We start from the raw sequence: 14,837 nt of genomic DNA, 5'->3' as shown, positions 1-14,837 counted from the left end.
TAACTGACATGTCCGTAGGCAGAAAAATCGTGTACATATTCATGGATGGAAATAAAGAAGAGTAGCTGGGGGGGGAATGTTATGGAGAAATCGGACATCGAGCAGAAAGTAGAGTGAAAACCGGAGCAACGTGAAAGTATCGATGTTTCGACAATACAACAGAATCCTCTTCACCTTTATTTTTTGTATACACTCTGTCTCTCTGTTTTCCTCTCACCAGTTCTGCTTTCGAAGGATCTCTCAAACGAAGGTTGAAATGTGAAAGTGTTTAACCCGTTAACTCAAGATTCACGGTAAAATTCCGTTCGCTTCACTCTCTCGCTTCTTCGCGCGTGCTATTTTAGAGAAAACGGAGCAAAAGATGGTCAGTGTCGAAATTCGAATCCCAGATATCGGTATTTACGGTTGAAAGGATAAATTGTTTGTAATGCGCAGAGCTCGCGAAGCTTCCATTATCCGATGCAACCTGTTATCCAAACGGTTCCGTTTCCCGGCAGCCTCTAATAAACCGAACTTCCACGCGAAACGAAACGAAAACAGAAACGACCGCAATTTAAGGAGATAACGTTATTCCGGCGAATTCGTTGTTATATATGTACATATTAGTACACGTTTGCGAGTGGCATAAACGCGGAAACGTTGAAAATCGTGGAAAGGGTGCATCCAGCCGTTGCGTTGGTTGCCAATCTTGGTAACCGTACACCCGGTACTCTCATTTACATGGAGATGTCCCAGACGTTTGTGAAGCGTCTGTGCATGATCAAGGACCGTCCGTTCCTCGTTTGTCGTTGTCGAAGGGACTGCAACAAGGGTTGAGACGCGGCACATTAAAGGGGAAACCTAAGGGATGTACATCTCGGGTTTAGAATTGAATTAAATTGCGGCGAATAACGGATATTCGATATTCCATCTTGCAAATCTCTCCGAAATTTGATCAGCAATCGATGGTAATAATATTCGATTGCCTCACCGCGAATTCGTCGATGAAACGCAAGGCGGTAGTAAAAGGACGGTAAGTGGGTTGCAGCGAGAAGCAATGGAGTTGCTTTCTTTTCCCATCGGTCAGTCAAAGAGCATGGCTCTAAGCGAGTGGTACGCGGATCGCGAGCTGCTCCTAACCGGAGTGACCAGTGATTTCGGACGAGCTCTCCTCGAAAAGATTCTTCGTTCGTTTCCGAACGTGAAGGTGTACACGGTGCTCAGATCACGGAACGGCTTGGATAAAGAGGACAGAATCAGGAATATCTTTCTATCGCCTCGGTAGGAGAATTTGAAAATAATCCAAAGTTATTTTACCATCCAGTTTCTATAACTGTCTACGCGTATCTGGGAACAAGGAAGCATGCACGAACTATTGGATAATTGGTTTGTGGTGAAATAATACAAACAAAGGTTCCTGGAGTTGTAGGAAGACCTGTTTATCGAGCGCATAGTATCGGTAATAATGAAATTTCGATTGGCAAACAGCTGGGTAACGAAACCGTGTGTGTTTGTGTTTGTTCGATTAATTTATGCAAACAGTTGCGTTTAACACTGGCCGGAAGGAAAACACGCGGTTGCCGTGCATGCTAATTGCTCCATTTTTATTGCAATTATTCCGCCTTGATTCGGTTATTAGACCTTAATTGGGAGATAAAACACCGTTCTTGCAAAGGAAACTGACGAATATTTGAACGTTTCTACTTATAACCCGCTTTAATTACGTGAAATATTAATTGCTAAATGTTACTTTTCGAAGAATGTTTTTTTTTTCTAACAAAGCTATTGATTATCCCGCACGCTGTCGCGTATGATTGCTACACGGAACATCGTTGCACTGTAATTATTCGCAGGGTTTCATATTAAGTCTCATACTATTCGTTAGATATTACGTCTGACTTTAATCAGCCATTCGTTAGATATTGCAGCGTTCCATTCTAATCAAGGCTTCATTAGACAGAGCGGCGGCTGCGAATTACCTTTTCATTAGAAATTCAACGGATGCCACGAAGAACCGCGTTAATTTGTTTAGTCGTTTCATTACAACGTTATATCCTACCTCAAATAAGAACGAGAACACTGAAACGAAAACGGTTTATCAAATTTTTTATGCTGGAACAAAGAATAATTATTTCCTTCGTTCGAAACATATTTCTTCCGGAAGACGTAAATAAAGGGTCGAAGAACAATTCCGTGCACGACACACGGCCAAATAATTAACCGTTTCCTTTTAAGCAAATTATCTTAGAGATAATCGGGGTACGTCTGGCTAGTGAAATAGAAACGGAAAGCTTGTTTGTCTTCTATTCAGGGTTGATAATATGTGCTCATGACTTTAAACGGCTTTATCGCGGCCGGCGATTTACCACCGTCGACAGGGTGAAACGATAATTGAAGACAATTAAATGGAAAACGGCGAAACGAACGACATGCCTGGTAACAAACGTTGCTGTAACGCCGAACACGTAACGCGATTGAAGTGTTTCGTTCCCGAGTGAATGCGAACGATTCACCTGGAGTTGAAAAAGGAGGGGAATAATAAATTTTCAAATTGAAACTTTAAACGTGTTTCGACATAAAAAAAATCTGTCGCTCCCTAGGTGTACAACATTCTCGAGGTATAAATTGAATTGCGGATATATAAATCGTGAACCGTAACTATCTTGGTTGCATCGTAAGACACGCGAGCTGAAGCACCGTCGCCGGGGGGTGGTTATTCTCAGCAGTGAAGAAATTTATTTTCGAAGCGGAGAGCTGAGTTAAATTTCTGAGAAAAATAAAATACATATTTTTAATACGTTTGCGACCCGGATGAAGGCAATTTGCAATACGAAAGTGATACAATAACTCGATCTATTTCATTCTACCATAAAAGAATTAAGTGGAACTCAGACGTTGTAAGAGTTGGAGTAAAAATTTTACGCGCATCGATAAAAATTTATAGAGAAGCGTCGATTTAATAGAAGTGGACGTATAAAAGAATAACGCTAAAGCTCGATGACGCGGAATCTTGCTCGACAATCTTATCCTTACAGAATACAGGCTCGAGTTACTTGCATGGAAGTTGCTAGCCGTGGACGACAAACCATCGATAGAATAGCAGGGTGGTTATGGTGTACACAATCGTGCAATAATAGTCTTGGTAGTTGGAGGCGTGGAGAAGGACTGTCTGGAACGCCCTTAACTGCTGTTATTACAAACAGAAATTACAGACGATCGATCGCGACCCGTAAATTGAAAGGAACTACGCGTTCTAGGAATAAATAATTACGGAATAGTTAGATATTAACGTATCTTCCATAGATTCGAACGGAAACCGCAGAACTCATAATTATCAGCATTATCGAATCGGATTTCGAATCAAGTTTGGCCAAACTCCAATTGATCGAATCTACCGTTGTTTGTTATAGGTTCGAGAGGGTTAGGCAGGAGTTGCCTGATGCGATTTCTCGCGTAAAAGCGTTCGAGGGTAATCTAGTGTACGATGGACTGGGCACGATGAAGGAAGACAGGAAGCTTTTGCAAAACGTCAGCGTGGTGTTGCACGCGGGTGGACCGTGCCAAAAGCTGTTCGAGTTTTGCCAAAAGTTGCCGCGTTTGGAAGTGGCAGCGATCGTCTCGAGCGTTTTTCAGCAAGAGGGTAGAACGAGCGAAGGGTCGAGAGAGGAGGACGTAGCGGATGTACCTGTGGCTTTCTTGAGGCTTCCTTTGATCGGTCCAGCTTATCGCGAGCCTATGCCCGGTTTCGTTGATGTACTTACAGGACCGACTGCCCTGATTGTAGGAGCGGGTTTCGCCCTTGGCAAGTCTCAGTTGCGAGCAGAAATCATACCGATCGATTTGGCGGTGAACAGTCTGATCGTTTCTGCTTGGGAACGAGCCACCATGTAAGTATTTACAAGCGGACGTCGTTCGTAAAATACGACGCGTCGTTAAAGAAGCTTTAACAGCCAGTAAAACAGTTGTTAATTATACGCGAATGGACGTGGAATAACGAAGGGCAGGTAGTAAAGGGTCGCTTGTCAACCACTTCCATTTGAAACGCCTGGCGAAACTGATGTTTCCGCAAGCTATTTTCACCCATAGATTGCTAATTAGGGGATAATTCTTCGCGTTGTTATGCTTGCTCAACGCGGAAGCGGTGAAAGTTAATTGACCCGAAGGTAGGTACACGCGTGACTTGTTCTTATATAAGCAAATTATAACAGAAAATTGAATTGATTAAAAGAGAAATTGTTTTTGCTTGTGAAATTTATCGGAACAAGATCGAGAAACGGAATAATAAATAATCTTTAATAAACGAACAAAACCAACGGGTGAAACGTTGAATCGAATCGCACGCGATACCTTGTTCGTAAATCACGCGACTGTACACCCATAGGTCGTTACCTTTGCCGCTGTTAAAGCCGTAAAGCGTTGCAATTAAAGTTTACGCCAAATGAGCACGGTTTCGCGAGAGCATTCAAATCTCTTTTGAGCGGGCGAGCAAAAGGTAACGGGTTAAACGGCCAGCATTTCGGGCATCGAGCAGTAGCTACTAGGGGAAAGTCGCATTAAGGCGGTTTACCAGACTCGTATAGCCTCGGTTATCGTTTCGCAAAGAATCGCACACGCGAACGAAACGAGGAGATTCTACGTGTTGTGACATTTTCGTGAACAAAGGAGAACGGAAAGCTTCGTTTCAATTCAAATCGTAGAAATCGTAGAAAATTTCGAAGAAAAGGTTAATATAATTTTCTTGATTCTCGCAGAAAGAACGTTCAAGAGACGGTGGTGTACAACGCGATACCCGTCGACTGCACTTGGGCCGAGTTGATTAAGAAAGGTCGACGAGGCAACCGAAAGTTTACATATCCGACTTTTGGACTTCGCGGAATGACGTCTATAGCGGGGCTTCACTGGATTCTGGTGTTGCTGTTTGAATGGCTGCCATCCGCATTCTGCGACACGATTCTCAGCCAGCTCGGAGCAAAGAAGAGGTATAACGAACTGAAAATTTTCCTGAATAACCGTGATTCTCCCACCAAGGTCGCATCTTTCAATGGATCGAAAGTTCGGACTCGAAGTAACTTGGGCGAATTTCCGAAAGAGAGGCCTCGGAAGTCGTTTGAAATTCACGTGGATAGGGTTGCTAGGATGTTCGGTTATTACGTGAAATTGACATCACCGATAGAGAGTTACAAAGAGAAACTTCTCTAACGCGGACTCGTTATATTCCAGCATTCACCGATTCGTAACTTTGAGCCAATTTCACCCGGGGATGCTCTTCGACTCGTTAACTACCTCTGATACCCGTCGAATGTTACTAATTTCATTCCATTCAACGCAGACGCGTTAATTTTTACGATTAACGATCGAGCGAGCAGAGTTATAGGAAAAGGAAATTCGTGACCTACGGAAAGTTTGATCGGAGCGTTCGAGGAAGACGGTGGTAGAAACGGGCCGCGGTAGATTCGGGAAAAGCGACGAGTTGGTAAAAGTAAAAGTTATCCTGAACTACGATTTAGAGGAATACCGAAGTAAACAGGTTTACCGTGGCATTCTCGGGGACAGAAAGGAGGCGAGAAGAAAAACTCGTTTTCCTCGGTGGGAAAGTTGAGCTGCAAGCTCGCTGATTGCTTTTAAAAATCGCAAGTCAGATTCAGCGACGGAAAACTTGGCCGAAAATCTTGACAGCTCTCATTGCAATACGTTTTTTCGTCGGCGAAGAGACGGTATACGCGACTTCAACTTTTCTTTCGCGTGATTCTTGCCGCAACCCTCGGGAAGCTATTAAAACTACGAATCTGTATGTGACCTTACATTTCCATCGAAAATTCCATAGTAAATTCCTGGTCTATCGACTATTTTAATTCATAATTTACTAAACTCTTCGTGTCACTCGGTCGAAGTTTAATCGAGTTCGTCTCTTAAATCTATTATTAACGATAATATTCTCGGTAGAACCATCGTGATAATACGTTAACGTCTTTAAGCAAACATTTCCTCGCGGATTCGAATATTGTAAATCAGTCGAAGTTATTGCCCGGAGGTTACGGGTATGGAACTTGCCTTTATTACTTCGTAAAGTCAAACGTCGTCAAACAACTTTTGCAATTACGACCGACGGTGGAAAAGTGATATCGAGTAGCTGCGTTTGGTTCATCTATGCGCGTGTAGGTACACATCTCCTGCCGGAAATTACGTTGCCGTTAGTGATGTATATTTGATACCCTTTGTAAGCTCGCCAATTTTAGATCACCTGGATTTTTCTTTTTTGAGAAATTCTGAAAACTAAAGGAAGGATTTGTTTCGAACGAAACAAATGCGAAAACGAGGAGATAGAGAGAGTATTATGGGCGGCGAAGGGTGGCACGATGGGAGAAAAAGATCATTCGATCAGGTAAAACCTTTGCTTCTTCACAGGCTTCTCGAGGAGCAACGAAGAGTTCGTAATGCGCTTCGATCCCTCGAGTCAATTTCATCGAGGTCGTGGTCAGCAGAGAGGAATCGCTTGTACCTGCTTCACCAACGTCTCAGCTCGGAGGAGCAAGATGCATTTCCGGTTGCCGCGGAAATCGACGTCGAGAGTTACGTTCTGTGCGCGACCGCAGCAGCGAGGAAGTATTGCGTGGACGATAGCAATATCGGAATCGTGAAAATCTTTCGGCTACTTTTCTTCCTTTCTATCGCCGTCGCTTTTCTCTCCATGTTTTTCTTTAATAAATATCGAACGTCCGAAACGGTCACGCGACGCGAAATCGAACAATTTTAATCTGTTAACTGTTCTAATCAAAGGGATCTTTCTATTGTATATAGTAACAAGAAAGTAATACGATTTTATTGCACGGTGGGCATAAGATTCGATACGTCCGTAATTTTATAAATTTTCTAACAAAAACACAGGCACGTAATGAGTTTTAAAGTCGCAAATTAAACAGAAACTTCCATACGGTACGTTCTGCCTTGTAAAAACAGAACTACCTAACGAGCTTTGAAACCTAAAATCGAAGAGAAATATCCACACGGTAGATTCTACTCGTTAAAATATCGAAGCAATTTCCCACCCCCCTGAATGTTCCTTCCCGTTTCCCGTAAAAAAGAAGACATCATTTACGAACGGAAATTCACTCGCCCTTTTTCCTAGCTCGCTTCCCAATGTAACCGTATAATAACAGCAGGATCTAACGAGTTAATTTGAATGCTGCCCTCGACGAGAACGGTCAACGGTATTGCTTAAACTGCTGGCCGAATAATTGGAGGAAAAGTTTGCACAGAGGGAGAGAGCTGCAGCAACGTTTCATCAACTTTCCTTCTCCCTCGTCTCCCTTCACCTTTTTACCCATCAATTCGGTCGTGCCGTTTTAATTGGTTCCGTTTCGCGTTCGCCCGACCAGCTCGCATATAATTTTCAAACATGTTTACAGTACCTTTTGAACTGCACAATTTTCATTAAGCCGGAAAACAGGTGTTCGTAGAAGGTGAAGAGTCGTTGACGTTTTAAACGTGTCCGAGTCGAATGGCACGCGAGACCATTTACGTAAAATTGGAAAGCGTTTCGAGACACCTTCGCCGAGAAAGCGTTCTCGTAACGTTCAGTAACGCGGATCAGATTTTAATCTCGAGTCTATCCACGTCCGGTGTTATTAGTCCCACGATCCTGTAACGCGTTGTTTACCTTCCTTCGGTTCCTTTTTCTCTGACTTTCGACTGGCAACGAAATGTCATCGGCCTCTGTTTAACAATCCGCTACGAAAGGTAGAAATATTCGTCCGTAAAGGTTGATGAATTCTAAAAGCAAGACATTGGGCACGACGATCGATGACGAAAGGTCGATATGGATATACATTTCACGGATGCGTTGGTATTCAAAATACCGAATGTATAAATATGGCAGCAGTTGAGTGGAGTGCATGGCAAATATTCGTGAGAATTGTGCAAGGCGTCTGCATACCAGAGACAGAATGATATTCTGGCGAAAGTTCGCCGAGGAACATCATCTTGCCTCCTGAAGAACCAAAGAACGCGATATCTCTTGCATCTTTCTTTTTTACTTTGACCTTTCAGCCTTTCTCTTCTGAATCGAAAAACATGAAATTCGGCATGAATTTATAACGATGCGCGCACCGTTCGGACTGTGAAAGTAAATTCTTTAGATATTCTTTAAAAGGTATTAAGCAGCATGTTAAATTTACTCGGCTAATGAGATTGTATTAACAAGTATTATAACCAGCGTTATAACGTTTGCAACACGATCAAATAATCGTGTTTCACGAACATTATGTAAACCGAGAAAAAGTTCAAACTCCCAGATGCTCGTTATCGGAAAAACTCTAAGCTAGAAAGATTAAAAGAAACCGCATGAAAATTCTTGCTGGGAGAATAAAATAATATGGTTGAGAGTGATTAAGATAAAAGTACGTAGAAATGTATATATATGTAAAATAAAACGGTGGTAATGTTCGTAGAAATAACGGGAGGTATTTTTTTCTGATTTAGTATGCAATTTTTAAAAAAGCAACCCCTACGTTGCATAGAGCAAATGCGTCTAAAATTTCAGAAAGGTTCTCTGCAATCCTTGGACGAGCGTCGCTTTTATTACCTGCAATATAGCAGTGTAATGATACGTATTAATTGTAAAAGATAGCAGTTCTTAATATTCCCATCAAGTTAACGAAGGAGCAATAACATCCCGTGCCCGTTTCGTGTCGTCCGTGTTCCATCAGAAAGTTAGCTCGCGTGACTGCACAGCAGGAGGCGAGGTGAGTTATGCTTTTAAAATCCTGTTACCTAGTTGCGAGCGCGAAATTTAACAAAGAAACTTACAGATTAGTTTCATGAGATATAATTGGACGTGGTGGCTGGAACTGGGCCTTCGTAATAATAATTGAGGAACGTCTGTTTTAACGAAACGAAGTTTCACGAGCTGGCTGGTTGGCTGAGAGACGGAAACGGAAATAGAAGTGGAAAGGAATGAAAGAAACAGAGAGAAAATGAAGGAGGAAACAGAGGTAGTCACTGGAATGGCAGTTTGATGACGTGAGAAATACCTTTTTTCAGTCAGCTGTTGGAACATCGGTCGACCGACTGTATTATACAATAATTAATTTTTAATGGCAACAGTTTTGTCATCGCTGAAGGAAAACTTCAACGCTGCCGTTCACTTGTCTACGTTTCCATAAAAATATTTCGGCGAACGTGTTAACGGTGTCCGTTTCTCGAATCGCGTTTCCTCCCCCGCAGACGAGCTTCCCGCAAGTTTCCTGGATGATCGCGTCGCTTATTCAATTTCCCCTGGCACGACTTTCCGTGTCGGAAAAACGCGTGCCTCCGCTGATTCGATGAAAAACGATTTTCCTCTTCGCCGCGGCCTTATCTTCGACCCGGTGACTTTCAGCCAGCGGACGGAGGGTCGAGGGTAAAAATTATCATAACTCGACATCTTTACGGTTAAAAGTGTCTTTCCATTCGTGATATTTGCCTCAAAGCGAGCCCTCGACTGGCTCGGTGGAAAATTTTTCCCAGCCTTTTTATTCTTTCCTGAATACCCGAGCTCCTTTGCCGCGTTCCTTCGAAAGTGGCTATCGGACTCTGCTAACCGCGCAACGCAATCTATCAATTAAATCCACCGTCACGGTTCTCGGCTATCCTCTGAAAGATATTGGATTTGAAATCTCGGATCGTACAATGCCGTAAGCAAAGAAGCTCTTGCAGCTACAACGACGGAGGCGCGAGGTTAATACTTCTTCGCGGAGAAGAATTTAATTTAGCTTTTGATAAAACGGTTGAAAGCAGCGACCAAGTATGCTGATGGAAGATATTATCCTTATGCTCTTAAATATAGATATGGTTTCTATGCTAATTTCGGAACAAGTCACGGATAATTAAATTCAAAACTTATCCGGAAATTTTAATAAGCGATCCAAGGCGAATCGTTAAGACGGACAGAAGTTAACACGCTTTTTTTGGAAAATTCACTGGCAAGTGTATTGCGAGGAATAACTGAGAAAACGGTGGCGTACTTTTCTCGCCACTGCGTTGAAATTTTTATGCGTTTACCTCGAAAGTATTCATAATTAACGCAGCCGTGGTTGCGCGTACCAAGATGAAATATGTTGCAACAAAGTTCTTTGCTGGGAAAAGCGTCTTTTATGTCGGCAAAATATAATCATAATTTCGCATATTATTGCTGCGAATGATTACAAAAAGGAAGGGCCGCGTGTTTGGTCGGAGGATTAATTAAAAACATTTTCCAGCCGGTGTCTCTTCAAAGCAGCTTTCGAAATTCGTTGAATTCGCAGAAAATGCTTTAACGTTTTCAGAGTATTTTCAAATACCTATTAAATTCGAAGCTACGCAATGCCAAATAAAGCAAGATTAATGGAAAGATTAACGGTCCAGAGGAGAAATTTTATTTTCCCAGAAATTTATATGTTACTCTTAAAACACGGTTTTCAACATCAAACGATTCTCCCGTAAATTGCTATGCTAATGCGTTAAATTAATGTAAAGTGTCACAAGCAGACGAAAAAGCATGCAATAGTAACGTTTCTATATTTATTTGACACGTCACAACGTTCCTCTTAATGACATATTCTGCATTCATTGTTCCATCAACGAAAAGTGTTATCGCGATGAATTCTTAGTATTATACAAACTGACGGCGCGTTTCAGACGGTTTAAACTTTCGCGCTTTGAAAGTTGCATGGAAAAAGAAGATCTGGGTCAGTCTGATGGAAAAAGAAGGAGTTAATTGACGAGACACTCGTATCGTTCGGGCGAAAATTCAAGAAGCAGAAAGAACGAGGAGCGAGACTCCGTCTTGGTTATCGAGCCCATCGACATAAAGGAGGATTTTCAATTAAGGCATAGCGGTTTCCCAGCGACTCCGGAGAAAGATAGAAAGAGAGCAAATGCTGTTCTTCTGAAGAGCGTCCGGATTGTGAAGGAGAGAAAAAGAAAAAAAAAAAAAATAAAAGAGAGCGGTAAAAAGCTAAGCTTAACGCGGCGTGGCGCGGCGCGAGGGTGTAGAATGTACAGGGTAGATTAACTGAGGCGGCCGTGGCTCGCCAGTGGGGAAAGCTGCTTACCCGCTCGAGGAGTCTACACACCCTGCCAGCTTGCACCCTCTTCGGATTCGCGCGACTTTGCCCGAGGGTCTTGCACAATGCCAACTATAACTTATGCGCTCACTCTCCTCTCTCCTCTACGCTTCTTCACTCGAGAGTAGCAAGGCTGCATTACTCTTTCATTCAGCCTCAACCCTCTCGCGGTTTACCTTTGCATATAAGCTCGCGTGTCCTCCTCGTCGTCGTCGCAAACGTCTATTCCTTTCTCCTTAGCGACCACCCGCGGACTTTTCACAAACAGCGTTAAACGTTTGTTTCTTTCCTTCTTTAAGAGAAGAGAAATATTCGATGCAACGTTACATTTCAGAATTCCGATCCCATAATCAATTTCCTATAGAGAAATGATAAAGAAAGGGTTGTTTTTCTTTGAATTATTTATGTCTCTCTGTTAATTCGAATAAATGAAAGTTTTACAGGATTTCCATTCACTTTCGAGAATATCTTTTTGAAAAGCCATATGAAAGCGAAACATCTGGCATAGGTACCATTGAAAAATCCCCGTGGCAACTTGGAAAACCGTGTTTCAGTGAAAATAACCATGCACGTGGGTCCCAATTGACGACACTCGACTCTTGCGCAGAGGCGTGTGCTTGCAAACGCATTGCTTTTCACCCACCGCTTCTCCCATTCCTATTCATACGGTTCTTTTTGTCCGTTTTGTCTGCTATTCCCTTCTGCAACGGGGGGAGATCGTGTTCTATCTGCTAAATTCGTCCATTTTTTTCCGCTGCATTTCTTCGTTACCTCCGTCTTCCTTCCTCCCTTTATTATACTGCCTGTTATAAATTTTCACGCAATTTCTCTTTTAAATGAAGTTATAAATGAAAATAAGTCATTTGAGCAGAGAGTCTTGTAAACGTAAATTCCTGCTTGCACTGACATCTTACAGATACCTTTTCTCCAGGCGAAATTGGCTAGTTGTTCCATTGTAATTGGTAGATTAATCGTGTCACGACAATTTCGTTTTTCGAGCAACAATGGCCGCAGCAGGAACGAGGGTATATTCCGTCGTGTCGAGGGATCAAGCGGAATAGAGATCAGAAAGAGCAAGTGGCACGTAGCTTTTCTTTCGAGCAATTAATAGGGTCGCGGGTTGAAAACGGGCCACGGAAACACGGAGCCAACCGATGGAAAATGCTTGTCGGTGAAGCATCGACAAAAAGGTCGAGTTCTTATTCGTGAAGCTACTTTGGCTGTTGGCAAATCTCCTGGTGTGCTCAACTTCTTCGTTGCTGCTCTTAAAGTCTCGAGAATAGCAGCTGTATCCGGTGCTTCTTCGAGAAACAGCTCTCACGACGGAAGCGTATAATCTGAAGGGGTAACGAGCGTGGAACCACGATGGACGCGTTAAGGTAAATTTATATTAACCCCGTAGGAATTTTACGAGTATTTTCATTTCGATGCCAAACGTAATCGCGGCATTTTTCAATTAAGAACGTGCGGCGAAAATGGTAGGCGAAACGGAAATTTTAGAGTCGGTTTGAAGCGACGTCAATTTCGGGATCGGGAATCGAGGCTAATAATTCGCTTGGTTGGTCAAACTTCCTTCCTTAGCGACTTCGAATTCTGCTGAACACGACGTTAGGTTAGACGATCTTAGGTGAATAAACAGAGCTCGACTTTGGTTAAACTTACAAACCGGGGGTGTGTAGACTGCTCGAATTTCGGATAATCTAGGATTCAACAACCGTGGTCTCTCGAGCATCAAAGCGTACGAGTAGCGCGCGGTAACGTTTGCTGCATAATTAATACAATTAAACAAACTCCGATTTCACCTCCCTCATAATTCATTCAATCGATTGCTTTTCAAAGCACCCTTGCAAGTGTGCCATTTAATCTGACACTGAAAGCGTCTAAAGGTGATTAAAGTAAATTTCGTTGGACGCTTTAAAAAGATTATTTCTTCTGTTAATTGGTTAATAAATCGAGCGTGCGATGAACGCGACATCGTTTCAGTTTACCTGACCGCGTGAGAGGGTTGCCGAATTACTGGACAGTTACTTTCACGTAAAGCCAGGCTCATCCGTGAAGCTTCCCGTTAACGTTTAACGTTCGCCAACTTTCTTCGTTGCTCTGTAACCGTGAAACGAGCGGGAAACGAGTTTCTCGCCGTTTGAACGATAATCTCGGTGTTATCGCGCGAAACGTTGCCGGCGACCAGCCAAACGAGCCAAACTCGTGCTTTGCTTGTGTTTTGTGCACCCCGTCCTCTCTGCTGAATCGCGTCTATGCCGACACCCTTAAAATACCCACCAAAAGCATCAACTGGCTCGAAAATGATTTACAAACATTTCGCTGAAACTTTACGTCAGAAATTAATGAGTCAACTTCCGACAGCCTGACAAACGTCGATCGATTACCACGAAAAGTGAACCAACTTTTCCAGCAGGATGCATCCGTGGCTGTCTTATCCAACTTGTCGACAACTGTTCCCAAGCGACACTGACCGGATATGCTGGACTATAAATTTGTAAAGTGCGTCAATAGCTATTGAGAAGGACAGAATAAAGCACTCGGAAAGCGGTTTAACTCGTCGTCGAGCTTTCAATTTCAAGTGTACCATCTAAAAATTCAATCCAGAAATCTTCTACTAGCTTAACACCAATAATTCTTTGCGCAACTTGTTCGGAAGTCCCTTAACTAATAACAGTGTTACGCCGAGAATTAATTCGTTTGCTGGTTTCTTCGGTGGCGAGAAAGGGAACGCGAGACAACCGCATTTCGTAGGAAGTTTCCGCGGCAGGGTAGCATCCCTCTCTACTCGCGGCGTACACCGGGAAACTTCGTACATGTGGCGGACATCGTGGAATCAGGAGTTACACTCGGCAATTACGAGCACCGCGAGGCGAATAATTATTATTATTGTCTGCCGCGTTATCCTTACGGGTCGTCGAGAAGCTGCGAAGCTCGTTTCGCATCTAACGCTCGACGCTCCGTGTTATTGCAAGCTGTTCCGGCGACAACTTATGCTTCACGAGGCTCCTATTTTATGCAAGCCTTTTCTCCCCTCTCTACTTTATCACTTTATCATCTTTCGTTAAATTCATTCTTTATTACTTACTGTTAAACTTATGTCAATTTTTTATGCATTAATTTCCCTACAGAATATGGCTACCTATCAACCTGGCTGTATGATTCAAAAATAAAATGGAAACGACCAAAGTTATCAAACGATTAACGGACGATAACCGAGTGCAGTAAAAATAATGGCCAGAAGAAGAAGAAGAAGAAGAAGAAGAGAGTCGTGTTGCATTGGAACGCATTCGTTCGAGCAATTTCCTGGGTAAAAGCATTCGAGGAGAATCTTTCTCTTTTTTTCATCCATCTCTTTGCAGATAGCACGGGCCGTCGTTCTTTTTGCAAGAACCCATAGAGGTTCCATGAGTATCGAAGCGGCAACTGAAGACGATCGCGCAAAGTTTCAGACGTCAATGCGTTCTTTATGCTCGCTGCTTTTCATTTCTTGAAAAGCGTAGAAAATCTTGCCACCCTAGTACCGTGCATTAAAGCAGAAGAATACATTTCCAGAATCGAGATGTAAAGAGATCCATAGCGCGAGGAGAAGAGAAGAAAACGATAGTTGAAATTAACGCGATTAATTTTTCGAAAGGAAAGGTAGGGAAATATAGGCGAGAGTAGGCTTCAATTTTCCCCGTGTGTTTGCACATCTTCGCGGAGCTCCTCGTTACGCGGTGTGATGGCTGGTTTCGCGCTTTTCCCGCTTATGTACACACTTAGAAGCTGCTGTTT

General features: G+C 42.9%; 1 protein-coding gene across 1 annotated transcript; it reads left to right on the top strand.

The window, feature by feature from the left end:
- Positions 1–397: 397 nt before the first annotated feature.
- LOC117611948 (putative fatty acyl-CoA reductase CG5065) lies at positions 398–8,494 on the top strand. The gene is made up of 4 exons (XM_034340473.2): positions 398–1,260; positions 3,390–3,866; positions 4,731–4,958; positions 6,385–8,494. Exons 1-4 carry the CDS (start codon positions 1,037–1,039, stop codon positions 6,731–6,733), a joined length of 1,278 nt encoding a protein of 425 aa, XP_034196364.2. The 5' UTR covers positions 398–1,036; the 3' UTR covers positions 6,734–8,494.
- Positions 8,495–14,837: the final 6,343 nt, after the last annotated feature.

This window comes from Osmia lignaria, chromosome 10 (genome assembly GCF_051020975.1).
Source record: "Osmia lignaria lignaria isolate PbOS001 chromosome 10, iyOsmLign1, whole genome shotgun sequence".
In the NCBI taxonomy this organism is placed as follows: domain Eukaryota; kingdom Metazoa; phylum Arthropoda; class Insecta; order Hymenoptera; family Megachilidae; genus Osmia; species Osmia lignaria.
The sequence above is the reverse complement of the archived record's forward strand: the minus strand, read 5'-3'. Positions and strand labels throughout refer to the sequence as shown.